General features: G+C 48.7%; 2 protein-coding genes across 6 annotated transcripts in view; one reads left to right on the top strand and one right to left on the bottom strand.

Annotated features, from left to right (window-relative positions):
• Positions 1 to 875: 875 nt before the first annotated feature.
• On the top strand, positions 876 to 19,426 carry AVIL (advillin). Its single transcript, XM_037167165.2, has 20 exons — positions 876 to 1,001; positions 3,078 to 3,162; positions 4,760 to 4,834; positions 5,966 to 6,162; positions 7,565 to 7,673; positions 7,755 to 7,865; positions 8,135 to 8,337; positions 8,797 to 8,875; positions 8,975 to 9,073; positions 9,971 to 10,124; positions 10,225 to 10,325; positions 10,819 to 10,956; positions 11,058 to 11,216; positions 12,181 to 12,360; positions 13,667 to 13,812; positions 13,918 to 14,062; positions 15,484 to 15,672; positions 16,287 to 16,355; positions 17,256 to 17,372; positions 19,001 to 19,426. The coding sequence occupies exons 2-20, from the start codon at positions 3,097 to 3,099 to the stop codon at positions 19,112 to 19,114; spliced, it is 2,451 nt and encodes an 816-aa protein (XP_037023060.2). The 5' UTR covers positions 876 to 1,001; positions 3,078 to 3,096; the 3' UTR covers positions 19,115 to 19,426.
• TSFM (Ts translation elongation factor, mitochondrial) overlaps positions 7,864 to 26,810 on the bottom strand; it is a 32,288-nt gene continuing 13,341 nt past the window's right edge. For 2 of the 5 annotated variants that reach the window (XM_053662043.1, XM_053662042.1), the window contains exons 5-6: positions 22,773 to 22,860; positions 20,326 to 20,918 (exon numbers count right to left, since the gene is read on the bottom strand). In XM_053662043.1, coding sequence (XP_053518018.1) covers positions 20,512 to 20,918; positions 22,773 to 22,860 — 495 coding nt within the window. In that variant the 3' untranslated portion in view covers positions 20,326 to 20,511. Of the gene's footprint in view, positions 8,714 to 19,492; positions 20,135 to 20,325; positions 20,919 to 22,772; positions 22,861 to 26,810 lie in introns of those variants that run through there. The other 3 variants (XM_053662044.1, XM_053662045.1, XM_053662046.1) reach the window with 3 other exon arrangements.

The following is a 26,810-nucleotide window of genomic DNA, read 5'->3' as shown; positions in this document are numbered from 1 at the left end:
TTATATTTTTGGAGTATTTGTATTACTTACAATTAATAAAAGTGGGTTTAAAAAACCCATCCAGGAATGGGTGCTGCTGTTCATTGGGGCACGTACTGGACACAGCCTTCACCCCTCACAACCCTTTCTTTCACGATGGAGCTGGGAGACCAGCTGCGGACTCAGCACTGGGCTTCCACTCAAGGTTAAAGAAGTCGGGCTGCATTTGCTCTTCCCTGGCCCCCGGTGGAACCAACTCCATCCAGGTGCTTAATAAGCATATGCCTTGTGTCCTGTTGACATCTGAGGATGACCCAGGAGCCCCAGATGACTTGGAGCCTTCATTCTTCTGTGCCCCACACTGATGTTCCAAGCCAGGCTCCCCAGAACATAGAACCCAGGATGCTTCCTGGCACATAGTAGGCACTCAAATATTGATTGGATTGATGTCTGACCCAAAGGAGCAAAACAGGATGAAATAATAACATACTCCGGGCCCCTCTCCTAGACATCCCCCTCTGAGAAGTGCCCAGAAGCTTCTGGAGGTGCTTGCCAACCCGGACAGCCCGGGCCCTGGGCAAGCAGCTCCAGCCCCTGCCTCCTGTCAGCATAATGCATCTGTATCTACAATATGGCAAATTTCATATCCTCCCACCCTCTTTCCTGCATTATTGATGGGCTGTGCACTTTTTAAAAATCAATTAGATCAGGGCGTGGAGCTTAATTTTTTTTTTTTTTAAAAAGCCTTTGAAAGTCTGCTCTTGTTTTGTTCTTTTGAATAGGAACAGATAAAGCGTTCCCTCTGGTTTCCCTAAGTCAGGCCCAGGGCTTGACTGGCCATGATTGGCCAGGCCTAGGAAAATGTGGTTAAGATGCAAACCCAAGCAAATATAACCCAGTGTCTGTGCAGCCATTACTAAGCTCTGGCAGCAGACCTGGAGCCTCCCGCTTTGGAGTGGGTCTTCGGTGCCACTGCTGCTTACTTGCCAGCAAACTGGGAAGACGGTGGGAGAGAAGGCAAGGTAAGGTCTGCCTGGTTTATGGGTGCATGTCAGTAGCACTCTCCTACTGCACAAGGAGGAAGGGAGGAGATGGAGATTTCCCTGGCTTTGTCTTCTTGGATGAGGCTTTTAAGGAGTTGAACTAGGAGTCTGGCCAGTTTTGCAAATTTTCTGTTGGGATGCTACAGCCCTTTTTAGAGACCACTGAACAGATGGGGCATGTTTTTTAAAGCTGGGAATGAAGAAGACTCGTCAGAGATGATACGGGGCAAGGCAGAGGTTAAAACCAGCTTTCTGTTGGGATCCAATTGTACCGCTGTCTGTCTAAGACTTAATTACGGGCCATTGGCTTTCAACCTGGCACTTCAAAACTGCACCCCACCCCACGGGTTTCTACAGTGATCTTAAAGGGTGCCGAATTAATAACACCTTGTGGAGGAGGGTGACTAGTTTTAGGGAAATTTGCTGTCACTGGTGGGGTCACCTTTTCTAGGTGTTCCAGTGTGGCAGGAAGTCCCTTTGAGCGTGCCCTCTCCTGCATTTGGGGTAACCAGACCTTCCCAGTGGCTAAGTCCCTCCTAGCAAGTGAGACTGCTTTTCGCCCCTAAGACAGCCCTAATTAATGAGAGTTTGTTTAGCTTCTACCAGGTTCTCACTTCTCTATCGTCAAGGGATGAATTCATTGGCCCTTGTCCCCTTCGCCTAGTTTGGTAACAGCATTTGCCTTTAGTGACTGAAATCTAGGGTCTAAAGAAAACCTAAACAAATATTTCCTGGCGGTTCTGAGCACAGGGTGGGGCAAGTTATCAAATTAAATCCTCAAACAGTGGCTGTTCCGCCTCACTGTCCTGCTGTCCTTTCATAGCAGCAGACAAAGGGAGTTAGCTTTTGTGTTTTTGCCAAAGTCCACACTAAATAGCGCATAGTCTCCGAACCTGGCTTCATCCACCACGGCTCAAGGGATGAATGGGCAGACATGCACCTCGTAGCACACAGTCCTTTCTGGGTGGGTTTTCATCCAGGGAGAACCGTCAAACCCGCCCTTTAGCCTTGCCCCTTCGGAGCATTCCTGGGTCGTGTGTGTTGTTACCAGATGGTAAGCTCCTTGAGAGCAAGAACCAGTTATGCCCTTTAATTGTACAAAGCCTCTATGTGAACCTGGATACTCCTTCAACAGACATGGCGCAGGATCCGCATAGACCTCCCTTTACCACGTCCTCCCAGCAACCCAATGGCAGCCCTCTGGCCGCCGGCTCCTGGGGCCTGAGTGGGAGGGGACGGGAGAGCCTCGGTTCAGCAGGCCAGGCCCACCTCCCCCTGTGGGCACCTGCACTCGGTTCCAGGCCCAGCCCGGCCATTTTACTTTCCCTTTTCTTCTGTGAGATGCAGGAAATATATTAGTCATAAGACAAAAGCAGGATGGGTTTTCTGAGTTTTAGGGTAGTTTACTTAAACAAGTCTGGAAAGTAAAAGTCCAAAGAAAGATTGAAGACTGTGGAGAGGAGCTGGGAAGAGTTAGAGGGGATGAGAAAGAGAGAAGGCAACCCAACTTAGAATTTTTTTCTGGCATCAGCTTTTCTCCCCATGTACCACTGAATCTGGATGAGTTTAGGAAGGATGGCAGTACGTCAAAATAACTAAAAGCACAGGTTTTAGGATCAGACATGGATTTCACTCTAGTGCGTGATCCTGGGCAAATCACTTAACTTCTCAGAACCTGTGTCCCTACAATGTAAGATAATGAACATATATACTCAGTGTATAAGAATTAAGTGAGATAACATACAGTGCATTGGATACCCAGGGTTTAACATAGTTGTCACCCCTTCAGTGAGTAATCATGGCTGTTACCAGAGCTCCTAACATGGGAAGAGGCAAGTGGGAAGCAGAACTTCCGGGTGGGGACCCTTGAGCCAGCCAGGCTAACGATGTGACCGTGGACAAGTCATTTCCCCCACCGCTGCTGTAAAACAGCACAGGGAGGCACCACAGCACATGGCAGGATGGCTGACGAGATGTTCGTAAGTGACTCAGGAAGAAAGCTGGTGCTGTCTGCCGGGAGAGGCCCCAGCCCCTGCTTGCTCTATGGTGTTTCAGCCCCAGGAAGACAAGAGCCATGCCTCTGAGCAGCGCCTTCAGGGCTGTGGGCGACGACCCTGGGATCATCACTTGGAGAATCGAGGTGAGCTGTGCTGAAGGCGCACCCTCCTCCTCGTCCTGAATCTGCGGGCGGACTCCTGCCACCCAGCTCTGCTCCAGGATAGCCCTCAGGCCCTAGTTAGTCTCTGGCCTGTGGTTCGGGAACAGTGGGAGGTGGCATCAAAGTGCACATTTCCCTACCGGTGGTGACCTTGGCTGGGTGCTCAGAGCAGGTGGGTGGCAGGTGGAGGAAATGCTCTTAGCCTTGGAGAGCAGGGCTCCGAGAAAAATAAGCTTGCCCTTTATTCAGCAATCTGCTCAGTGAGTCTGTGCTTCCAGTAAATGCCCTGGAGAGATGGGTGTGGCCAGGGCCCATCCTGGAGACTTACACTCCTGGCCGCTTCCCACAGAAAAGTAGAACCTGTCTTCCTCAGAGTGTTCTGGCTCCTGCAGAGTAGTAGGGTAGGTTCAAGGGCACAGCACAGACAGGGGCACGGCTCACCTCTTGTCCCACCGGAACTTGAGCCCCTGTGGCTTACCTTGAGCTCCAGCAATCTGTAACTGGGAACCACCCTGGCCTGGGCAGCCCCACCCCACCCCCATCTCCCTGCTCTGAGCTGAGTGGCTGCTGCATGAAACCCAGAGGTGATGCCTCACTCCACTGCCCTCCATTTGGGAGGAGGAATCACAGCCTCTAGCAAGTGGCTCAGAGCTTGTGAGAAGCCTAGGACACTTTCATTTTATTAAAAACCAAGAGATACTAAAAAAGTGTGTAAAAGTTATGGGGTACTTTAACATTTTTAAAAAATTATTTTCAGAGAGGGGGGAGGGGAGGAGAAAGAGAGGGAGAGAAACATCTGTGTGTGGTTGCCTCCCACATGCCCCCCCAACTGGGGACTTGGCTGCAACCCAGGCATGTGCCCTGACTGGGAATTGAACTGGTGACCTTTTGGTTCCGGGGGCCAGTGCTCAGGGCAACATTTTTATATTCACACACGTTTTACATAGAAATCACACAAGCATGACTGTGAGCTTACCTCACTTGGAGGAGGTAGTGAGGAAAATCTGCATCAGAGGCTATGGGAATCGTCCTCCTGACACCAGACGGACATGCAGGTGACAAATCAGGGCCCCAACCCAGACTCCGAATATGGGACACCAGGCGTGGAGCCCCACGCACTGCTGGCAGGGACGCCTGAAGCCCCACAGAATCTTGGTGGTCCGTTCTCGCAGACCTGGGCCAGCACTGGTGGTCGGAGCCGAACAGTGACGGAGGCAATGGTGCAGCTGCTCGGAGGAGGTGTTTTCCGTGATAGCTCATAGCCAGCTCTTTTCCCTGCAATGCGCGGGGGGTGGCTCACGCTGCTCCTCACAGTGCAGCAAGAGAGGACAAGCCAGGCAGCAGGGAGGAGGACAGGGTGAGGACAGGCACCCAGATGCAGACAGGGCCATCAAGCTGAGCTCGGGTTCCAGAAGGTGGTCACAAGAACCCTGCAGCTCGCCGACAGGCCCTGTAAGATCAGCGGGGACATCTCCCTGCTCTCCCCTGCTGCCTCTGCCAAGCGGTGGAGAGGAAAGGAAGGCTTGTCGAAGTGCGGGAAGGAGAGGATGGAGCCTGTGCACATTCCTTGTCCTTCCAGAAAATGGAGCTGGCGCTGGTGCCCCTGAGTGCCCATGGCAACTTCTACGAGGGGGACTGCTACGTCATCCTCTCGGTGAGCACTGCCCCCACCCCGGCCTCATTCCCACAAGCTTCCCCACTGAGCCACGTTCCACTGAGAGGTCTGCCACGCATGCTAACCAGGTCCCTGGCATCCATCTCGACTCTTCTTCAGTGTGTACAAGAAGGGCCCCCAGTTTGACCATTTAAAAAAAATTTTATTATTTAGTTTTAGAGAGAGGAGAAGGGAGAGAAAAAGAGAGGGAGAGAAACATTGATGTGTGAGAGAAACATCCATCAGTTGCCTCTTGCACGCGCCACAACTGGGGGACCAGGCCTGCAACCCAGGCACATGCCCTGACCAGGAATCGAGCCTGCAACCTTTCGCTTGGAGGGACCTTGCTCAACTGAGCCACACTGGTCAGGGCCAGTTTAACCATTTAAAATTTTTATTTATGTATTTATCTTTAGAGGGGAAGGGAAGGAGAGAGGAGGAGAAACATCAATATATGGTTGCTTCTGGTGTGTCCCCTGCTGGGAACTGGCCCCTGCTAGGAACTGGCCTGCAACCCAGGCATGTGCCCTGACTTGCCTGGGCAAATCGAACCGCGATCTTTAGTTTGACCATTTTTAAAAGCCATTCTTAGGTGGGGGGCTGTTTAAATTTTGCATCAGGGGGGAGGGGCGGGGCCCTCAGTCTGAACCTGGATAAGTAGCTCATAAGCAGCACATTTCCCTGGGTGGGGGCAGACCCCAGTTTAAAGCGGGGGCAGGAAGGTCAGACACAGAAGCGCCACTTCCGGCCTCGCGGCGCTCATCTGGTTGAGGGAACAGCAGCCCGTGAACGGTGCCCACGGAGACGCGCGGGTGGGCGGGTCAGCACTGTGCCGGCTGGGGAAGCGCGGGGGCAGCGGGGCAAGTCTGCGGCCCAAGTTGAGAAAGGTCCCCCTGGCTCTCCATTTATTTTGAGAACAATAGGCTGTCAACTTTTCCCAAATGCGGGGAGGTATCAGGGCTGCCAGAGCCACAGGGCAGGTCTGCACAGGGGCCACTACAAGGAGGGAGAAGGGCCAGGAGGAGCACGCCAACCACAGGACACGGGGCACTGTGTGCGGCACCCCAGAGGGGCCGGCATCACAGGGGAAGCTGGTCCCCGACCTGACTGATGTCTCTGACCACATCCCAGACCCGGAGAGTGGGCGGTCTCCTGTCCCAGGACATCCACTTCTGGATCGGAAAGGACTCCTCTCAGGATGAGCAGAGCTGCGCGGCCATCTACACCACACAGCTGGACGACTACCTGGGGGGCAGTCCCGTGCAGCACCGAGAGGTCCAGTACCACGAGTCCGACACCTTCCGCGGCTACTTCAAGCAGGGTATCATGTGAGTAGTTATATACAGAGCAAGGACAAAAGCAAGTTTACCGAAAAGGAAACCCAAAGGGCCAATAAAGTATACAATGAAAGTAATCAGAGAAATGCAAATCAAAACAAAGCTATCATTTCCACCTACTAGAGCAGCACAAATTGGAGAGCTGGGTGGGCCCAGTGTTGGCAAGGTTGTGGGGAAATAGGAGCCCTTGCGCCTGGCTGGGGGCCGGGAGGGCTGGCACAGCATTCCAAAGAGTAATCCGCCCGCGAGGCAAATCCCGCTTGCGGGGGAGGGGAGATAACTCAGGAATTTTCACAGACCACTCCATAAGGGCGAAAGAACCAGAATGTTCCCAGCAGTATTGCTAGTGCTGGTGGAAGCGGCAGGCAGTGTAGAAACCCGTCGCTGGGAGACTAGACGGGAAACACTCCAGGTCAGCAAAGGAGGCCTGTGCAGGAGCCGGAAGCAGCAGACTAGATACAGACCTAACATGTAGCCAGAGCTTGAAATCATGGTGCTTTGTGAACATAGTAAGAAACAGCCTTGAGATATGTAACAGAATGCAAATTTCTGTTTTAAAAAAATACATGCACACAAAACCACTGGTCACATTTCACCAGCATGAAAATAAGATGTTAAACTGTTAGAATTGTTGCCTATGGCAGAACAGAACTGGGAGTAAGGTATGCAGATAAAAGAGAATACACAAATACTTAAAACAAGAGAGGGGTCTGGTGAAGGTCAATAATAAATAATACTGTTCCATGAACTGATTACTCAAACCTTGCACTCAAGATTGAAAAAAGAGCAATTCCAAAGAGTTTGAGAACTCTGAAGCTGCTTCTTGCAGACCTGCCGGCACAGGGCACCACACTGAGTCACCAGGGAACCCAATGACACCCCCACCCTCTGCTCCAGGGTGGCTTCCTGCTTGCCCCTCACGCTCGTGGGACACCTGGAATGGAGGCTGGGTTGGGACGAGAGCCAGGGGCGGGAGCAGATTCCAGGAGCGGGTTGGTGTTAAGGCCGGGGCGTCGTGTGGTTAACGCATCTGCTCCTCCGGGCATGTGCCTCTCTCCCGGTTGCACACGGTCCCCGAGTTTCTAAAACCAGCTCCTTCGTGCACCACTGGGGTCCCCTCTGTGTCCAGCACCAGTTCCTTGTTCTTGGTTCCTCTCCTCTTCCTACCCCTGCTGGAATGTTACCCCTGCTGAGAAGACTGCCCTGACCACCCTCTCAAAAAGTCCGCCGCTGTGTCCACTTCTGTGGCCACAATTACTACCAACTCCATTGACCTTGCTTGTTGACTGTCGACACCCACAAGGGCAGAGACTGCCTCTGAGGAACCCACCACTGTCTCCCCACACCTGGCACGTGCAGGTGCTCAGTCAGTAACCAATGGATGTTCCCTTAGCTACAAGAAGGGGGGTGTGGCCTCTGGGATGAAGCACGTGGAGACCAACACCTACGACGTGAAGCGGCTGTTACACGTGAAGGGGAAGAGAAACATAAGGGCCACTGAGGTAAGTCCTGCCCACTCTCTGTTCTGGGCCCAGTCTCCACCTGGTACCTAAGAATTCCTCCTGAATAATGTCTACCTCCAGGTGGAAATGAGCTGGGACAGCTTTAACCGAGGTGATGTCTTCTTGCTGGACCTCGGGAAGGTTATCATCCAGTGGAACGGTCCGGAGAGCAACAGTGGGGAGCGCCTAAAGGTACAGCTCTTCCGTCTCCCTGCTCTCTCCTCTCCCTCAGGCCTGGCCACGGGGTACTTTTCCTCCCTCCTTCCTCACTGGCTTTTCCCTGAGATTCAAGACGGACCTCCGCCTTGGAGTAGAAACTGGCTAAGTGTGTGGGTCTGTGATGCCCCCCTGGGGGCATCAGGGTAACTCTGGTCTGGGGTGTAGGCTGCTCCTTCCAAAGGCTTCAGGCAGAAGGGGGCAGGGACAGAGGAGCTGAGTGTTTGCATGGGTTTCGTTGACAGGCTATGCTTCTGGCAAAGGATATTCGGGACAGGGAGCGAGGGGGCCGTGCTGAAATCGGCGTGATCGAGGGAGACAAGGAGGCAGCAAGCCCAGAGCTGATGAAGGTCCTACAGGACACCCTCGGCCGACGTTCTATTATCAAGTCTGCGGTCCCGGATGAGATCATAGATCAGCAGCAGAAATCAAATATCGTGTTATATCAGTGAGTAAACCTAGCTGCTGGTTGGAAGCTGGGGCCGGGGAAGGTGTCCCCTAGAACACCAGGCACTTCTGCTTCGCTCCTCACTTTGGGTGCAGGAGTCTGGCTTTCTTTTAGTCATTTTCAAATGCAGCTTCTAGAAAGAGCTTGGTGTTCTGATTCAAGGAGGAAGCTACCATCTGTTCTTGTCAGCAGCTCTTCCTGGTCTCGTGGGGAAACTGTTCCTTTACTTGGATCTGTACATACACAGGGATGTGGACGGGGTAATGTTTGGAGAGAGGCACAGAAGTCTTCTCTGGCGAACAGAGTCCCTCACGTTCCCGTCTGCATTCAAGCCACTCCTGTCACAGGAAGCCCAGCTCCACACGGAAACCCCACACTAAAACAAAGCCAGGAAAATACCAAATGACTATGAAATACTTTGCAGAAGAGAAGGCACCAGCTAACCTCTCCCTTTTCCAGTGTCTCAGACTCAGCTGGGCAGCTGGTGGTCAGTGAGGTAGCCACGAGGCCCCTGGTCCAGGATCTACTGAACCACGATGTAAGTAGAGCTCGCGTGTGCTAAGCGTGGGCCGACCAGGCCTGGCTTCAGGGGCAGGCCCCGGGCAAAGTATAAGCACTTGACCCCTGCCTGTTTCAGGACTGCTACATCCTGGACCAGAGCGGGACCAAGATCTACGTGTGGAAAGGGAGAGGGGCCACGAAAGTTGAGAAACAGACGGCCATGTCTACAGCCCTGGTAGGAGCTACAGATGTGCAATATTGTCCAAAAGTTATGTCGCAGATACTTCAGATGTGCTCAGAGAGCCATACTAGGCATCTGAGTGTATAACACTGCAGGTCTATACATGGACTTTGGTGTCAGACAAGCTGGGATTCAGATCCAGGTTTAATACCGTCTCCTGGGGTTACTGCCAGGATTACGTAACATTTGTAAAGCAGTCAGAAAGTTCCTGGTGGATGTTTCTATTATTATTTTTCAAAGACTTTATTTATTTTTAGAGAGGGGGGGAAAGGAGGGAGAAAGAGAGGGAAACATCCATGTGTGAGAGAAACATCAATCAGTTGCGTGCCCCCCAACTGGGGACCAGGCCCGCAACCCAGACACGTGCCCTGACCGGGAATCCAACCAAACCGGTGACCTTTCGGATTCCAGGATGATGCCCAACCCACCGAGCCGCACCAGTCAGGGCAGTGGATGTTATTAGTGAAAGGGGCAGACACCACTTAGCAAGGTTAATGGCCTGTGCTCAGGGGGTTTAGGATACGGTGCAGACCCACACAGCTGAGCCCAGCAGGAGGCACTTGACAGAGCAGTGAATGGACAAATGCATGTGATGAGAAGTCAGCAGAATACATGAGTGCTGAAAGAACAGAGTATAGAGGATTGTGAAAAAAAATTAGTAATAACCATGAAAGGCCAATGGAGAGATGAGAAAATATTCAGCTCAGTCCTTCCTTGAGTCAGGTAAGTTTGTCCCTAGACAGAAGTGAGTCAGAACTTGACTCAGTCCCAGAAGAGAACAAGGGAGCAATCCTACCAACTGGCTTCAAAGGGGTGACTCGCCAGCCAGGCAGAGAACTCGGTGCATTCCCCACACTGACCTGCCTTTTGGGGGCTGGGGACTGTCTACAGAACTTCATCAAGATGAAGGGCTACCCCAGCAGCACCAACGTGGAGACCGTCAACGATGGCGCCGAGTCGGCCATGTTCAAGCAGCTGTTTCAGAAGTGGACAGTGAAGGAGCAGACCGCAGGCCTGGGGAAAATATTCAGCATCGGCAAAATCGGTGAGATTGCCCTAGATTGTCTTCTCACTGCTGGGGCTCCAGAAAGACAGGCACGGATGCTTGCCACTCATTCGACTTCTCCCAACCTCTTCTCGAGCAGCTAAGGTTTTCCAGGATAAATTTGATGTGACTCTGCTGCACACCAAACCAGAGGTAGCTGCCCAGGAAAGAATGGTGGATGATGGCGATGGAAAAATTGAGGTAAGCCTCATGATTCCCCTCTCAGGGCCGGCAGGCAGCACTGGCCCTCCTGGCCGTCATGCGGTAGAGGGGTGGCCCGGGGATTCTGGGTCTGCTCTGCTTTCACCTTCATCTCCAGTGCCCAGGAATGTTCTCCAAGAGGTGTCCTGGTCCGCAGTTTTCCCATGATTCTTCAGGGAAGTGAAAGGCGGAAACCCCAGTGAGCTGTCAGTACCTCACCTGGCAGGTCTATTCAAATCACCTCCCAGCTGTGATGGGGAGGCGCCGACCAGGGACAATGCAGTTCTCCTACAGATTCAAATTATGCAAATGTGATAAGCCCTCACCACTGGGAAAGCAGCACCAGAGGGGGCAGGGGACTTTGAGAGGACAGACCTTAGTGCCTGGCTTTGGGAGTCTCTGCTAAGCGTGACCCCGACCCCATTCCCTCAGGCAGCTGTCTCTTCAAACAGGACCCCCATCACTGGGGGACTGTGTCTCCTTCTATGCCCAGATCTGGAGAATTGAAAACCTGGAGCTGGTCCCCGTGGAGCAGGAGTGGTATGGCTTCTTTTATGGGGGAGACTGCTACCTGGCTCTGTACACATACGAGGTTTACGGGAAGCCGAGTTACATCCTGTACATCTGGCAGGTAGGCCTGGGGCAGGCCCTCAGCTTTCAGAGAGGGGGCTTCCTCTGGCTACTGAGCTGGGCCAGGGGTAGCAGGGCCCATTCCTCCTGTCACCACTGCAGGGCCGCCACGCCTCACAGGACGAGCTGGCAGCCTCGGCATACCAGGCGGTGGAGGTGGATCAGAAGCTGGACGGGGCCCCTGTGCAGGTTCGGGTGACCATGGGGAAGGAACCACGCCACTTCATGGCCATCTTCAAAGGAAAGCTGGTTATTTTTGAGGTGAGAACCCTCAGGTAAAGTGACACCATGGGCCAGAATGCTCAGAACTAAGCTAGCCAGCGGGGGCTACAATGGAGGGGGGCGGGAGAGCAGGCCTTGGGGTAGACCTGGACGAGGGGTTAATCTAAGACACTAAAGTGAATCCCAACTGCCCAGGACTTCAAGCCCAAACCACTGCCTAATTAATGTTCAAGGTCTTTCACAATCTGGGCCATACTGCCCTCGGCTCCCTAAGCCACACACCCCACTCGTCAGCTGGGTCTCCTCAGTAGCCCTCACATGCGCTGCATCACTTTGCCTGCCCACCTCCCGCACTGAATGTGACCCTCCAGATGCAAGTCCTACTTCTTCCTTGAAGCCCTAGCTGAAGCGCTACAAAAAATGCGCGATGTCACGTGCTTGATACACACAAGTCTGTGGTCAAGTCTTAGTCTTGCCATTTATTAGCCAGGTTTCTAAGCCTCAGTTTCTCCACCTTTGCTATGGGATAATACCTTCACAGTTATTTGGAGGACCAGTGAAATGATGTACACGGGCACCAGCCACAAAGTCTGGCATGTAGCAGAGGTCTCAGAAGAAAGCTATTACCAGCACCGTAACTCCAGCTCACCAGACTGCTGCCCGTTAGCCTACAACAAGGGTGGCAAACGCAGGGCCTGCAGGCTGAACCCGGCCCTCCACCTTGTTTTTTCCAGCCTGGCACCTTGCTTCTACCTGGTGGCAGTGCCGAGCTCCTCTCCCCTAGTTAACAGTAGTTACATTCACACAGTCCCAAAATTACTTTCAGCCCTTTGAAGGCATCTGTGAGAAGCCGACGTGGCCCCCAGTAAAAATGAGTTTGACACCCCTGGCCTGCAAGCTCTTCAAGGGATGCATTTGACATTGTCTCCCCAACAGCTAAGCCCAGTGCCCTGCTCACCTGGTGTGTCTTAAATCTCGTCTGCCCTCCTCTCATTCTCTCTAGGGTGGGACTTCCCGAAAGGGAAATGCTGAGCCCGAACCCCCGGTAAGGCTCTTCCAGATTCAAGGAAATGACAAATCTAACACCAAGGCAGTGGAGGTTTCTGCCTTGGCCTCCTCCCTAAACTCCAATGACGTCTTCCTACTGCGGACCCAGGCAGAGCACTACCTGTGGTGTGGCAAGGTAGGGCAGCAGCCCTGCACCCACTGTCCGGGCAGCTTACAGAGTAGGCTGGGTCCTCAAAAGGACGGCGACGTTCCCTACAATTAGGCCTCCAATTAAAGTCAACAACAGCACTGCTCACTCATACTCCACAGATACATCCTAAACTTTAAATGGACAGAGGCTGAGTAAGGCAATCTTCCCACACCAGTTTGGTGGGTTATAACAGGACAAGCAGTACCACTGAACAAAAACACTAGAAATACAGTTTTGTCAATTCAGACTGCATCTACATTAAAAAGCACTTAATTGTTGTACAAGAGAATTAAACAGGAAAAGATGCTCCACGTCATTAGTCATTGGGGAAATGTAAGTGACACCCAGTGAGATACACAGCAGAACAGCTGAAAAAACTGACAGTATCAAGTGCACGTGAGGAAGCAGTGCAACAGGAGCGCTCGCGCTGCTGGTAGGACTGCCGATATGGCCTTTGAAAAACAATGTTTTTTATAAAACATACACTTACCAACAGTCCCATGCCTGGGCATCTTCCCATGTGAAATAAAAAACTGTCTTCGCACAAAAACCTGAACACGCATGTTTATAGCACACAGCACCTTTATTTGCAATTACCAAACACTGGAAGCAACTCAGCTGGAGACTGGATAAATAAAGTGTGGCTTCTACACAGTGGAACACTACTCGGCAACACCAAGAACAATCTGTTCATACCCACAACTGCAAGGGGGGGTGCTAAGTGGAAGAAGCCAGATCCCCAGGCTACATGGTTTATGACTCCATTATGACTTCCTGAAAAAGGCAAAACTGTTGTGATGGAGAACAAGGTAGTGGTTGCCAGAGGTTAAGGATTTGGAAGTGTGCAGCCTGGGCAAATTTTTTTGCAGGGGTGAGGTGACTGTTCCGATTCTTTGTGGTGGTGGTATAACCTGATTCTATGTCAAGATTTATAGAACTGTATGCCAAAAAGTGTGAATTTTCTTGTGTGTAATTTAAAAAATAAGTTTAAATTTTTTCTCTTAAAAAATTAAAAGTAGGTGCTAAAATTTCAACTGCAACCAAAACAAAGGGGACCCTTGTCAATGTCCATCATGAGCTGGAGTCCAGTGCTGTTCTTTGCTGCCACACTGTCCCCTGCCCCCACCCCAAACCCTTCCCAGGACTAGAACAAACCTATTCCCTAACTGAAGGTACTGTGGCTTGGTGGCTGATCTTGGCTACACTAAGCAATCAGCCTCAGCAGCTTTTTTCCCCACATCAACGTGGTCACGTGTGGCTAACATCTGTGTTCTCCTCACCCTGCTCTCAGGGGTCTAGTGGGGATGAGCGGGCCATGGCTAAGGAACTGGCCAGGCTCCTCTGTAATGGCACCGAGGACACTGTGGCTGAGGGCCAGGAGCCCCCCGAGTTCTGGGACCTGCTGGGAGGGAAAACTCCCTATGCCAGTAGCAAAAGGTATGGGACCACAGCATCCCCTCCTCCCGGCTCCCCCTGCCTTCCAGACTTGTGAACTGCACTCGATTTCTAAGCAGCTCAGTTCCTCTACATGCTGTATTGCAGACTACAGCAGGAAATCCTAGATGTGCAGTCCCGTCTCTTTGAATGTTCCAATAAGACCGGCCGGTTCACTGTCACTGAGATCACAGACTTCACCCAGGATGACCTGAACCCAGACGATGTGATGCTCCTGGATACCTGGGACCAGGTGAGACACAGCCAGCGTGCTTGAAACAAATGACAAAGATACTCAGAGTTTTGATTACTTTTGTGTAACTCCCCTGCCAAGATAAACCCAAGGAAACCTTAGACCATCCCCAAGTCAATCAAACAATGGCCAGTGGGGATCAATGAAAAAGCCTGCTTTTTGCCAGGGCTGGAGAACGGAATGCTGTTTAAATCGCACCACCCTGGGAATTTTCCCACCCTGCTCTGGGAAAATCAGGTCATCCCATCGCCAGGCACTTCTCTTTCTCAGGGTCCACAGCAAACAATGGGTCCACATCCAGAGATAAGGGCCTTTTAGGTCCAAAGGGGTGAAAAGAGGTCACCCCTTCAAGGCAACCCCTCCCGACATCCATCTTCAGTTCAGCTCAGCAAATGCATTCAGCACCTCCTCTGTCGTGGTCGCTGTGCTACGCGTGCTGCCACCGAGGCGAAACGTGCCACCCTGCTCTGGGACTTCACAGGTTGATGGAGGGAGGGGGAACATGGAAGCATCACTTTATTATGATGGAGGCACATACCAAGCTGCCAAGGGAGCACAGGTGAGTGGCTCCGGGGAGACTTCCTGAAGAAGATGGCTCTGAGACTGACTCTCAAAGGGTCATCGGTAGGCACCCATCAGGTAAAGAGGGCATTCTGGGCAAAGGAACTAGCACAAGGAAAAGCAAGCCATGAAATAGTCTAGTATATAAGGAACTACAAATATTATCGGAACATAAGAGAGAGTTAAAACCCTAGAGATGGGCTGAAGAAGGAAGCATGGACCTTCCCTACCCTGTGAAGAAGTTTGACATTTATCCTGAGAAGCTACTGAACTTAAGCAGGTAAGTGACAAGGCCAGACTGTGCTTTAGGTTGAGCCTTCCAGCAAGTGTAGGAGAGGAGGAGTGGGGTGGGAACACGCGAAGACTGCTGGGAGGCCAGTCAGCAGGAGAGCTGCCGGGGGCCTGCACAGGGCAGTGCAAGTAGGGATGGGGGGGTGGCGACAGGTCTGGCGAAGGCACAGGACGCAGACTGGCCAGCCTTGGTAACTCACTGGATATGGGGGCACCCACAGTGACGCCTTAGGAATGACTGGGTCGACGCCACCAAGAATGAAGACACAGACACCATTTAGAAAAGAAAAGCTACATTTTGGGGGTGTTAATATTTGAGTTGCTTGAAGACAGCCAAGAGGAGGTGCTTTTTTGCAAGATGGATTCAGGAAATTGAGGTTCAGAGAAAGAGCTCAGGACTGGAGATGTAGGTGTGGGAGATACATGTGGCAATTAACCCTCAAGATGATTCTGAGCACAGCTTCCTCTGCTGAGTCTGAATTGCTGAGGGGTTAGAGGGCAGTGTTACTGTCTGATACGTAGTGTCTGTGAAGAGCGCATTAATGAACATTCACTCTCGACCACAACAGGTATTCTTGTGGATTGGGGCCGAGGCCAATGCCACAGAGAAGGAGAGGGCCCTTGCTACAGCCCAGGAGTACCTGCACACGCACCCCGGTGGCCGAGACCCTGCTACACCGATCCTGATCATCAAACAGGGGTTCGAGCCTCCCATCTTCACAGGCTGGTTCTTGGCCTGGGACTCTCACCTTTGGAGCGTAAGAACGCAGCCAGTGGGGAAGACTTTCTCTCACCGTCAGGGAGCTCAGCGGGAAGGCGGGATACTGGGGGGCTGAGTAATCCAAGTCCACATTCCCCTCACTCGCTGTCCCCTCCCTGCTTTCTACTTTTCTTCCCCTTCCCACGCTCCGTGCATAGCACTGAGTCCAGTTACAGGAGTCACAGCTTGTAAAAGGAATCAGCTACCTGTACAAGTGATAATGTTTAGAAAGTATACCCCCACACACCTTTCCAGCATTACCACCATCCTGACAGCTAGGACGAACACTGCTTCCCATGTTACAGATGCAGAAGCTTGGAGAAGTTATTTGTCTGAAGTCAGAAGCAGATTTCCTGACTCCTACTCAACTGCTGTCTTGTCTTATAAAGAAGACTTAGGGACCACCAACAAAGCAGCATATTATGTTTATATGCTTTCCAATCCTGCAGGGGCCCAGAAGGGAGATTTTCCTTTCTGCTTATCCCTGAAATGTCCGTGATTCCTGCCTAGCACTTTGGCTTTTCTCAAGGCTACAGACTAAACCTGAGACGGCGTATGTGTGCATGTGCATGTGCGGCACCTCATCTTAAGTTTTCTGTCTCTTCTTTTCAGGCGGGGAAATCATATGAACAGTTAAAAGAAGAGCTGGGAGACGCCACTGCTATTACGAGAATCACTGCTGTGAGTTTCTTGGAGGAGCGAGTTACCCAGGCAACCAGAGCCAGAAAGAAAGAGCAAATGCTGCAGATGCCACTTGGGTGAAGCCCCTTCACGTCCTTCTTAGTGGCTCTCTAGTGGTCCATTCAGATATGAAGGTTGTTTTAACAGAAGACATGCAGGTCTCAGAGTCCACTTTACTGCCCTCCAGAATTCAGAACAGACTTGCTGTTTAAAAAACACACACACAACAAAAACTAACTTTATTATTCAACTCTGTCAGGATAGATTCAATTTACTGGCAGCATTTTGCAGAAGTAATAAGTTCCCAACCAAACGATATGTTCATTAGTTTCTGACAGTGGAGTCCACAGAAATTCAGGTTGTTACCCCTATTTCAATGACCACAAGCAGTAGAGCCTCTGGCTAGGAATTCGACAGCAATTTAACCTCAAGATGAGTGCACGGTACCAGCTGTCCAAACCAAGTGGCAATTTTGTCCTTTGTGCTCTACAAACTCAAGATCCCAAAGTTAATGGTGATGTAGCATCTTTAAAATGTACTGAAAAAAAGTATGATGTCAATTTAAAGTCACGTAAAGGCTGGAAATGTAGAGTCTAAGTGAAGTGCCAAGAGATGGGATGTGATCACAGTATTCAGATGTGATTTAAGCACAGAATTTATGCCAGACTGGCTACACAGGATTTACCTTAGATGCACGCAGCTTTCCCAAGGGCTGCAAAATGTGAGTATTTTAGATTCCCAGATGACTGACACGCAGCCAGGTTTGGGAATGATTGCTCTAAAAGATAATTACAAACGGTAAAGTGGTCTAAACCAAAATTTAATATTATATACACAGAACTTCGAATGCACAGGCCTGAACAGTTTTTTATCCTGTGGCTACGCTTTTATCTTACCTAGGACATGAGAAATACAGCTGTCTCCCTGAATTTTGAGATAAAATGTTACCCTGTAGAAGTTCTATTGAAAAATCAGAATCAAGAGTTGCCTGAGGATGTGGACCCTGCCAAAAAGGAAGTGAGTAGCTGAAGGAACTACGTCTGACGTGAGTGGAGCTCTCTGTGAGTGAAGCACCTGTCTCAGTGTGTGGCCCAGGGCAGTTCTGGAACATCGTAAGCACTCAGCAGACACCTGAGCTACCCAGTAGCTCAAGGCAAAAACCCAGGGCTCCCTCTTGATACTTCTCCTCACCTGATACATCAATCCTTCAGCTGGCCTTCGCCCACTCCTCTCCATCTCTCTACTGCCAGTCCGGTCCAGCCAGCACGGGCCACTGCACTAGTCCTCCGCCTGGTCTCCGCGCCACCTTACAGTCTGTTCCCCATGTAACCACCAATGGGGCTTTTTAACAGATGACACTGTTGTATTTAAAACACCACGAGCGGCTTCCTACTGCACTGAGAGAAGAATCCGAAGCCTTCCCATGGCCTCCGAGGCCCTACCCAACCTGACACCAGCCCCTCTCTGACTGCACCTCACACACCACTGCCCTCTTCGCTCAGCGCCCTCCGCCAGCGGCCGCCTCTCCTCCAGTGTGCTCAGGCCAGCCTCTGAGCCTTCACCCTTCCCACTGCTCCGGCTGGAAAAAACCCTAACACAGCAAACTCCTCCTCCTGATTTAGGCCTCACCTTCCCAGGAAAGACGTCCCTGACCGCCCTACCTGACACCGCTTCCCGCGCCCCCTGCCCAGTCCCTTTACACATGTTCATTTGTCTTTCCCTCCAGTAGTGTCCTTAGAGCACGGACTTGATCTGTCTTGTTCACCACCACAGTCTCAGTTTTCACCTCCTAGCACAGTGCCCCGCAGATCACAGGCACTTCCTAAGTTTTGGTCGAATGAATTAACATATTCACATTGAATGAATGGATTTATTCTCCCTTTAAAGGATTTGATTTGGAAAAGGTCTCTAGATTTGCTACAATGTCTTATCTAACCAACTCTTGAGTACTGGACTACACCTTTCTTTCTTTTAAAAAAAAATTATTTATTTTTAGAGAGAGGGGAAGGGAGGGAGAAAGAGAGGGAGAGAAACATCAGTGTGTGGTTGCCTCTTACACGTTCCCCACTGGGGACCTAGCCCACAACCCAGGCATGTGTCCTGACTGGGAATCGAACCAGGGACCCTTTGTTTGCAAGCTAGTGTTCAATCCACTGAGCCACACCAACCAGGGCAACTTTCTTAAAAAGAGGTTATAGCTTAAAAATTTTACTTGGACAGGAGATATTCACTAAACATCAATAAATAAATGTTAGTATTTTATGCTCTCAAGATCTTGTAATTGAAAATATCTGGATAAAAATGGCAGATAAGGGCATGAAGCAAGGAAAACCATCACTCAATTTAGTTCTCCACTTAGCCAAAACCTAATGTCTAGAACCTGCATATAATATATACTCTGTTTCTTGTCCTTCTGACAAGAGATGGGAGCCAGGTGAGCAGTGGACCCAGTTCTTCCACAGGCCAGGATGGGACCCTACCCAAGGGACCCCCTAACGAGTCACGGGCATCTGTTACAGGCTTTCTGAACACTCGCTCCACTCCCCCCTTCATGGACCAACCCCTCTGAGCCCTGCTCTCCCGACGCTGTGGGCAGTGCTAGGGGCCGTGTCTTCCTTCTAACCAGACACTCTGTTTTCTCTTAGAACTACCTCTCTGAACAGGACTTTGTTTCTGTGTTTGGAATCACACGAAAGCAGTTCGCTGCTCTGCCTGGCTGGAAACAGCTCCAAATGAAGAAAGAGAAGGGGCTTTTCTAAGGCGAAAAGCACGCACCTGCTCCTACTGCAAGACCCCAGGACAGAGCTGACAGTTGCCAATATCGGGAGAGAATTTATCTGCCAATCGTTGCCTAACATTCAGCTGCTTAATTTAGATAAGTAGGGTCTGAAATCACAGCATGTTCTCCATTTTTCTCAGCCCTGCATTCCTTAATTTTATATACTTAAAAATGTTAATTATCCACTTTTTGATTTTTGCGGCCTTCTGGCTAAAGCCTTAGCAGAAAGCACTAAAACTACATGAATCTGGAGAAGTCAAACGTAAGAGGACAAAAAAGAAAGACAGTTTATACATCCTTGGGTGAGGATTAATAAAACCCCCGTAAGAACAGCAACAACAACAACAACAAAACACACTAAGTTTAAAGTGTTTAATATTAAGGCAAAAACCCTAAGTTTTCAATTTGAAAGAATAGTATTTCCAAAACCCATCTAACCTACAAATCATTGAAGTGAATCTCATGTATATTCCAAAGCCAAAATCCGAATGCCCAGATCTGTATGTGTCAGAGCTTTTTAACTCTTCAAATAAAGACACCTGTACGAGCAAAAGGGAGTTTTTTCCAGCATTAGAGGTGTGCCTGTTACAGTCATTATTTGATGTACTGTGGGAAGAAACATCTCAGCACTAGGGAAGTAAACAGGCTCTACCGAGCGGGCGCTCTGGAAAACCAGACCACTGTAATTCCTGTTCCCGGCACGAGAATGCCAAAATCTGCTTCACAGCTGTCCAGGAAACCTCAGGCCCCACCCGCCCACACCCCATTATCCAAAAGAGAAACAGAGTCATGTGTTACTCATTTCAGTAAGGAGGCCGGAACCAGTGCGTACACCGCTGCAGAGAGCCTTCAAAGCACACCACAGACATCAACAAGTGAACCACATTTTCCAAACAACTCTAAGTTTGAGTCCACAATTCCAAAAGATTCCATGTGGCAGGAGTAATGTAACTGGGATGTTCCAGGACAGTAGTGTAGTCCAAAGCATCACAAGAGAGCTCTGTGCACAGAAGAAGACAGAGTGAGTCGGAATGTGTAGGGACACCACAATAAATCTATGTTGGGGGGTGCGTGTTGCTGCCCATTCGCCCGGACACTGTCGGTCACCGAGGTGAGGCCCACCTGCTGTTTCCTAAAACTCGTCATGAGCAAGACACGGAACGCGAAACCCAGCATTACGCAAACAAGGAAAAGATTCTACTCTCTTTATTATGTAACAATTTTATTTCATAATTTTACCCATGAAGTATAATTTCATTATAAACTCAAATGAAAAACGAATCCTAAGTTTGAAGAAGCTTAGGAAATAACCTCCCTTTGTAATAATGTTCAGAACTAAGAAGAAACAGTTCTTCCTGGGCCACAAGTGTCTGGAACCTATTCGGCCTCTGCCGCCTCTTCCCCTTCTCCACATTCAAACCTCACGAAGTCCACTACAGACACCCCCTGGGGCTGCACATACTGTCCCAACGTGATAGAGGGATCCAGCAGGTATGGCTGGGACAGCATCTTGGTTTCTGCCTCTCCCCCAGGCTCGTCGTCCAGGGAGCCGACAGACAGAGGGGCCATGCCCACCACATGCTGCCCGAGGCGGCGGCCCAGGTCTTCCAGGTTTGCCTTGCACTCAGACGTCTCGCAGACGACCAGGGCCCCGTACTTCCCCAGCACCAGGTTGTGGAGGGAGGGACTGTGTGTTGCTCCGTGGACATAAGAGCCAACATAGAACCCAGCAGGCACCTTCACCCATGCAGCGCGTTTAAGAATCATATTTTCTCCCAGTTTCCCTATAAGAAAACACAAACAAAAACCGCACTTCCAGGATATGATGCCTGTGGTGGCACCAAAACACACACAGAGGTGGCCAAGTTTGGGAGACAGTCCCCTGCACTTCCACTGTGGGTCTGCTGTGAGATGGGGACACCATCCTCAGTTTAAAGAGGAAGAGCTGTGTGCGGGGAGCGGGTGGGGACATGGGGAGTGCCTCTGTGGAGCACCAACTAGGTGCCAGGCACGCTCCATTTAACAACATGGGCTATGATGCCACCCAGACCCTAGACTCGTCTCGGGTCTCGCTTCTGCCTCTTACCAGCTGCATGGCCTTAGGCAAGCAGCTGGTAATGACTTAATGACATAACCTCATTTACTAATTTATCAAGTCTTAGTGTCTTCAGCTGTAAAAAGGAAATGATGCCACTTCAAATAACCCGAATGCAGGATTACTGGGAGAAATAAATAATATGTATAAAAGCACATTACAGTATTTGGCAGGCAGTGAGCACTCTAATGCTGGCTATTGTCATTAAACTTAGGCTTGGACAGCTCAATAACCTACCAGTACAAGGTTACATTGCTGATACCAGGTACAGCTGGAATTAAAATTCAGAGCTCCAAAGCAATTATGTATTTTTTTCCCACCGAACTACCATCCCTCCCAAATGTTGCCATAACTGACACAGACATCTCCTGACCACTCATTGTATCAGGGAAAAGTCCACAAATAAAAGCCCCCAGAAATCCGAAACCCTGTGTCATCTGACAGTTTTAACTTCCTCTCATAAAAAAAAATGCCATTTTCAGAGGTGCTTATGAGAACCAAAAATAGATTACAGTTTTCCCTTTTCTCTCAGGATGCTCTACCCTCTAAAAGAAGTTGAAATAAGCCAAAAGGTTGGAAGGGGTAGGAAAATAAACAAAAGGGTCTGAATAAATGTCCCAGAATTGGCCATAATTTATATCTAAAAGTCACAAGAAGGGAGAATCCAGAAACCAGAAAGAATCTTACAACAGCTCAAAGCATCTACCCAATAGTTAATTCCCAGAAATTGACAAGGCTGAAATACCCAGTTCTTCCAAAATTTCTTCATGAGCCCCATACCCGGCTGTCTGCCTGGTTTCCTATCTATGACTCATTGAAACATTATACATCCTTCAGGACGACCTGATAAAAACATATGCCTTGACTGGAAACACCAGATGAGCAACACATTCCCAGCAATCCCAACCCCCAGCCTCACCTCCCCCTCCGTCAAGGGCACCCGAGAAGAAGGCGCGACCCCCACGAGTCCCACCACAGGGACCCCGACACAGCCCCCACAGCCATCCGATCCCGAACCTGTGTCTTCACAAGTTCGGGATCAGATGTTTTTTTATAAAAGACCAAGTTCCCAAAAATGATGAAGAAGGTGAAGTGTTCCCCTATAGCGTACAGCAAGTAGTCGACTAGCAGTCACGAGGCATTGCTGCCTGGACATGCTTTGTTCAGTCAGCACAGCGGTGCACGCCAAGTGTGGAAGTAATTTTAATTAGTTGCTAACAGCTAAAAACTGAGATTTTTGTACACAAATCTAAATTCTTTTAAAGAAACGTTAAAGTCCTGCCAACACTGGAACCCCGTTCCCCCCAGGGTAACAACTGGCGAGAGTTGGGTGATGGCTCCCTCCAGCAGAGTGCGGGCCTGTGAGGGTCCCACGGCTCCCTGACATCCAACACACAACCCACAGGGCACAATCACATTATGACCTTTATGACCTTTTCAGGCACATGAGCTTGCAATTCTTGGTCTAGACCCGGAGGAATACAAAGACACACAGAGATCCAGTTCTTAGTTTCCAGCTTCCAGAACCCTCGCGAATACTCACCAATGGCTAAGGCCAGCTGATCCTTGAGAGAGCCTTCTCTCTCAGGCCCCACGGGGAGGTCGGAGAGCTCGGAGGAATTTAAGAAGCCCTACGTGCACACACACAAATTGAACATGATCAGTTTGTGCTACTCAAGTTTTTTAAAAAACTAGGCAAATATAGCCTATTGTTCGAAAAATGATTTGAGACAACCAAGTACTGATGACATTTTCATTAAGCAGAAGAGGCTAAAAACTGATCACAACAGGTCATTTCAAAGGGATCTTATGGGACCCAAACCGGGAATTCTTAATGCTGTGACCGAAAGCTGAAGTGCTCCGTCAGATAAAACAGACACTTAGCAGTACTATTTTCTTGAGGAGATATAAGAGTAAAGAAAAATTGATAAGTTCCATTCTTACAAATAGTTTATTCTATCACTATACCACCCCCAATTCCATCCCACTCCTATCATCTGGCCTAACTTCTTAAAATGTAGTTTCCTATAAATCAAGAATAATATTTGTATTATCAATCATAATAAAATTTTAAAGCAAAAGGTTTGCAGATTGGTGGACTGAATAATGGCACAACCCAAAGGAGGGGACTTGGACAACAACTCACAAAAGTGCACACACTTTCACCTTTGGACCCTGCAGTCCTGTTTCTAGGAATTCACCCCGACGACCCACTTTTAACAATTGACCATACATATGCACAATGTTACTCAATGAACGATTACTTCTAACTGTAAAATACTGGAAATAGCCCAAATGCCTAAACGTGAAAGAAGACTGGTTGAATAAATCACAGCACAGCCACACAATGCCTTACTGTGCTGCTGAAAAAAAGGAAAAAAAGGAGAGTTCCATGAGCTGCTAGGGAGTACTTCCCAGCTGTCTTAAGTGAAAAAAGCAAATTAAAGAGTATAAAAAAAATTATACCACCATTCTGTAAGAGGTATTTGTACAAATATGCTTATTTTTTGTGAAAAGACAAAGGACAGCGCTGGCTGGTGTGGCTCAGTGGACTGAAAGCCAGACTGCGAACCAATGGGTCGCTGGTTTGATTCCCATTCAGGGCACAGGCCCACGATGCAGGTCAGGTCCCCAGTAGAAGGCACTCAAGAGGCAACCACACACTGATGTTTCTCTCCCTCTTTTTCTCCCTCCCTTCTCCTCTCTAAAAATAAATAAATATTTTAAAAGAAAAAAGAAAGGACAAAGGAAAACAAAAACCCAATAAAGCTGGTTATCTGTGGGAATGGACAGGAAATGGGAGTAGAGGGGAAAGAGAGGGGGTAAAGGCCTGTGTGCGTATATTATTACAGTTTTAACTTTCAGAACCACGTTAATGTGCTAAACATTCAAAAACTAAACTAACAGAGGGAGGAAAGAAAACTAATCCAAGTAACTTTCAATACAGTCCTCTGACGACATATCTTCAATGTAAAGACAAAAAGAACATCGAAGAGCCCTCACTGGGGCGGCTCAGTCGGTTGAAGTTCGATGTCTGGTCAGGGCACATGGCTGGGCTGTGGGTCCAGTCCCGGCAGGGGCACTTACAAGAGGCAACTAACTGATGTTTCTCTCTCACATCAATGTTTCTCTTCCTCTTTCTCCTTGCCTTCTTCTCTTTTTAAAAATAAATAAGTAAAATATTTAAAAGAAAGAACATTAAAGAAATCTTGAACTCCGAAGCAAGTTTGTTATTTGCAGTGGTCAGGTACAGTAACTCTGGAACAATTTGATATGTAAGGTAATATCGAATAAATAAGTATGTTGCTAGGAGACAACATACTCACTACGAGAGAGGAAGACAAGACAGAATGGGGGAAGGAAAGGAAGAACCCTTCCTGTGGTGCAGGACTAGCACCGAAACACACACACACACACACACAACCCTAGCTGTCTGCTAAAAGAGCAGAGCAGCAATGACATCCCGGTAGAATAAGAATACCTAATGCCCAGATCTTGGTTTCTAAAAACGCTCCTCCCACTCAAAGGAATCAGCACTCCCTAGAGAAGTGAACAATTACATTGTTTGGGGCAAGGAAAGTATGACGTAAGCCCAGAATATCTCGTATACCAAAAAGTAAAGAAATATAAAATAATCCAGGGATAATTTGAGCATCAAGATAAATAATGGATTACACGATAAATTGTAGCCTATTTATAAAGTAAGAATTCATGAGTCAATGTTGGTACTAAATAAATGAAGAAGTCTTTTTTTCTCACCACAGAATGCCCACTAACAAAATTTATGTAAAGGAAATGACAAGAGTTAGAGAAATAACCATTATGCAACTATCATAGTAATAACTGATCTGCCAGGAATCATCAATGGATGCTAAAACTATGAAGTAAAGATTTTCGGAAACTGGATGTTTATACATCTCAAAGAATCTCCCATACAGAGAAGTTGTTAATTTCAAAGACGAGCCTGGTACCTTTCCAGTGGAGAAATGTGACAGAAACCACCTTAACCAAGAGATCAGAATCAGTGTCAACAATGGAACCAACAGCTACGATGTACCTCCTGATACAATGTTCTGCAGTACAGGACAGTGGATTTACTATTCCTACAAAAATCCATATGCTGAGTCTGACTATAAAGAAACATCAGACAAACCCAAACTGAAGGATATTCTACAAAAATGTCAATGTAATGATAGATAAAGAAAAGAAACTAAACAGACATGACAACTAGAAATCATGATGATAATAATATGTATATAGAAACTGGTAAGTCACCCAGGCCAGGTGGCTCAGTTGGTTGGAGCATCATCCCATACGCCAAAAGGCTGCAGGTTCGACTCCTGGTCAGGGCACATACCCAAGTTACTGTTTGCTCCCCTGACGAAGCTCATATGGGAGGCAACTGATCACTGTTTCTCTGCCTACCCCCCGCCTTTCTGCCCCTTTCTCTTTCTCTAAGATCAATAAACACATCCTTGGATAAGGATTTAAAAAAATAAAACTGATAAAGCAAATGAGGCAAAATGTTAACAAATGGTGACTCTAGATAAAAGCCCACCAAAGTTTACTGCAGAATACTGGCAACTTCTCTGTAAGTTTTTTTTTTTTCCAAAATGAAAGTTTAAAAATTAAACTAGCCCTGGCTGGTGTGGCTCAGTGGACTGAGCGCTTGCCCACGAAGCAAAAGGTTGCCGGTTGGATTCCCAGTCAGAGCACAAGCCTGAGTTTTGGGTCAGGTCCCCCACAGTAGGGGACACATGAGAGGCAACCACACATTGGCGTTTCTCTCCCTCTCTTTCTCCCTCCCTTCCTCTTTCTTTAAAAATAAATAAATAAATAAAATCTTTTAAAAAATTAAACTAAAGATCAAAGGGGGGGAAAATAAATAAAGCTAAAGGGACCAAAGTCCCCTGTTACAGATAATGAACCAGAAACAAAGTAAAAATAACTGAATGGTTTAGGATTACAAATAGAGTTACAGGAAAATTCAAGATTCTAATTCAGCCCTGGCTGGTACAGCTCGGTGGACTGAGTGCTGGCCTGCGAACCAAAGGGTCTGTGGTTGATTCCCAGTCAGGGCACATGCCTGGGTTGTGGACCAGGTCCCCAATAGGGGGCATTTGAGAGGCAACCATACATTGATGTTTCTCTCCCTCTCTTCCTCCCTCCCTTCCCCTCTTTCTAAAAAAACAAATAAATAAAATAAAACGAACTCAAATTTATAGTTCAAGTTTATCTACTCAATACAATTCTAAAAAATAATCACAACACGATTTTTCCATATAATGTCACTATTTAATGCCAGTAACAATTAACATATTTCACGAGATCCCAAAAGAAGAATATGAGAAAAAAGGTGGTACTGAACAAAAAAAAATTGTGTAAGTAGTTGGTTCATTTTGCCTTAATAATAAGGAGGGATCAAAGGCTAACATATTGTTCCTTTCTGGATCCTTCAATAGACAAGAATATCCTTATTCTCCTAAATTGTGCCTTCTCCAATATCTTTATTTAAGAATCCTTTCCTTGGGTCATTCTAGATTCCTTAATACAAATCTGCACCTGAGGGACTTCAGCCAAG

The sequence above is a fragment of the Artibeus jamaicensis genome, unplaced genomic scaffold (assembly GCF_021234435.1).
Source record: "Artibeus jamaicensis isolate MK-2021 breed Jamaican fruit bat unplaced genomic scaffold, CSHL_Jam_final contig_233, whole genome shotgun sequence".
NCBI classification, from domain to species: domain Eukaryota; kingdom Metazoa; phylum Chordata; class Mammalia; order Chiroptera; family Phyllostomidae; genus Artibeus; species Artibeus jamaicensis.
The sequence above is the reverse complement of the archived record's forward strand: the minus strand, read 5'-3'. Positions and strand labels throughout refer to the sequence as shown.

Excerpts from the sequence above, each read along its gene's own strand:
- AVIL (XM_037167165.2), top strand. The coding sequence starts at position 3,097 with ATGCCTCTGAGCAGCGCCTTCAGGGCTGTGGGCGACGACCCTGGGATC. Across the intron at positions 9,074-9,970 it reads CGGCCATGTCTACAGCCCTG|AACTTCATCAAGATGAAGGG; the intron begins GTAGGAGCTACA and ends GACTGTCTACAG. Across the intron at positions 10,957-11,057 it reads ACATCCTGTACATCTGGCAG|GGCCGCCACGCCTCACAGGA; the intron begins GTAGGCCTGGGG and ends TCACCACTGCAG.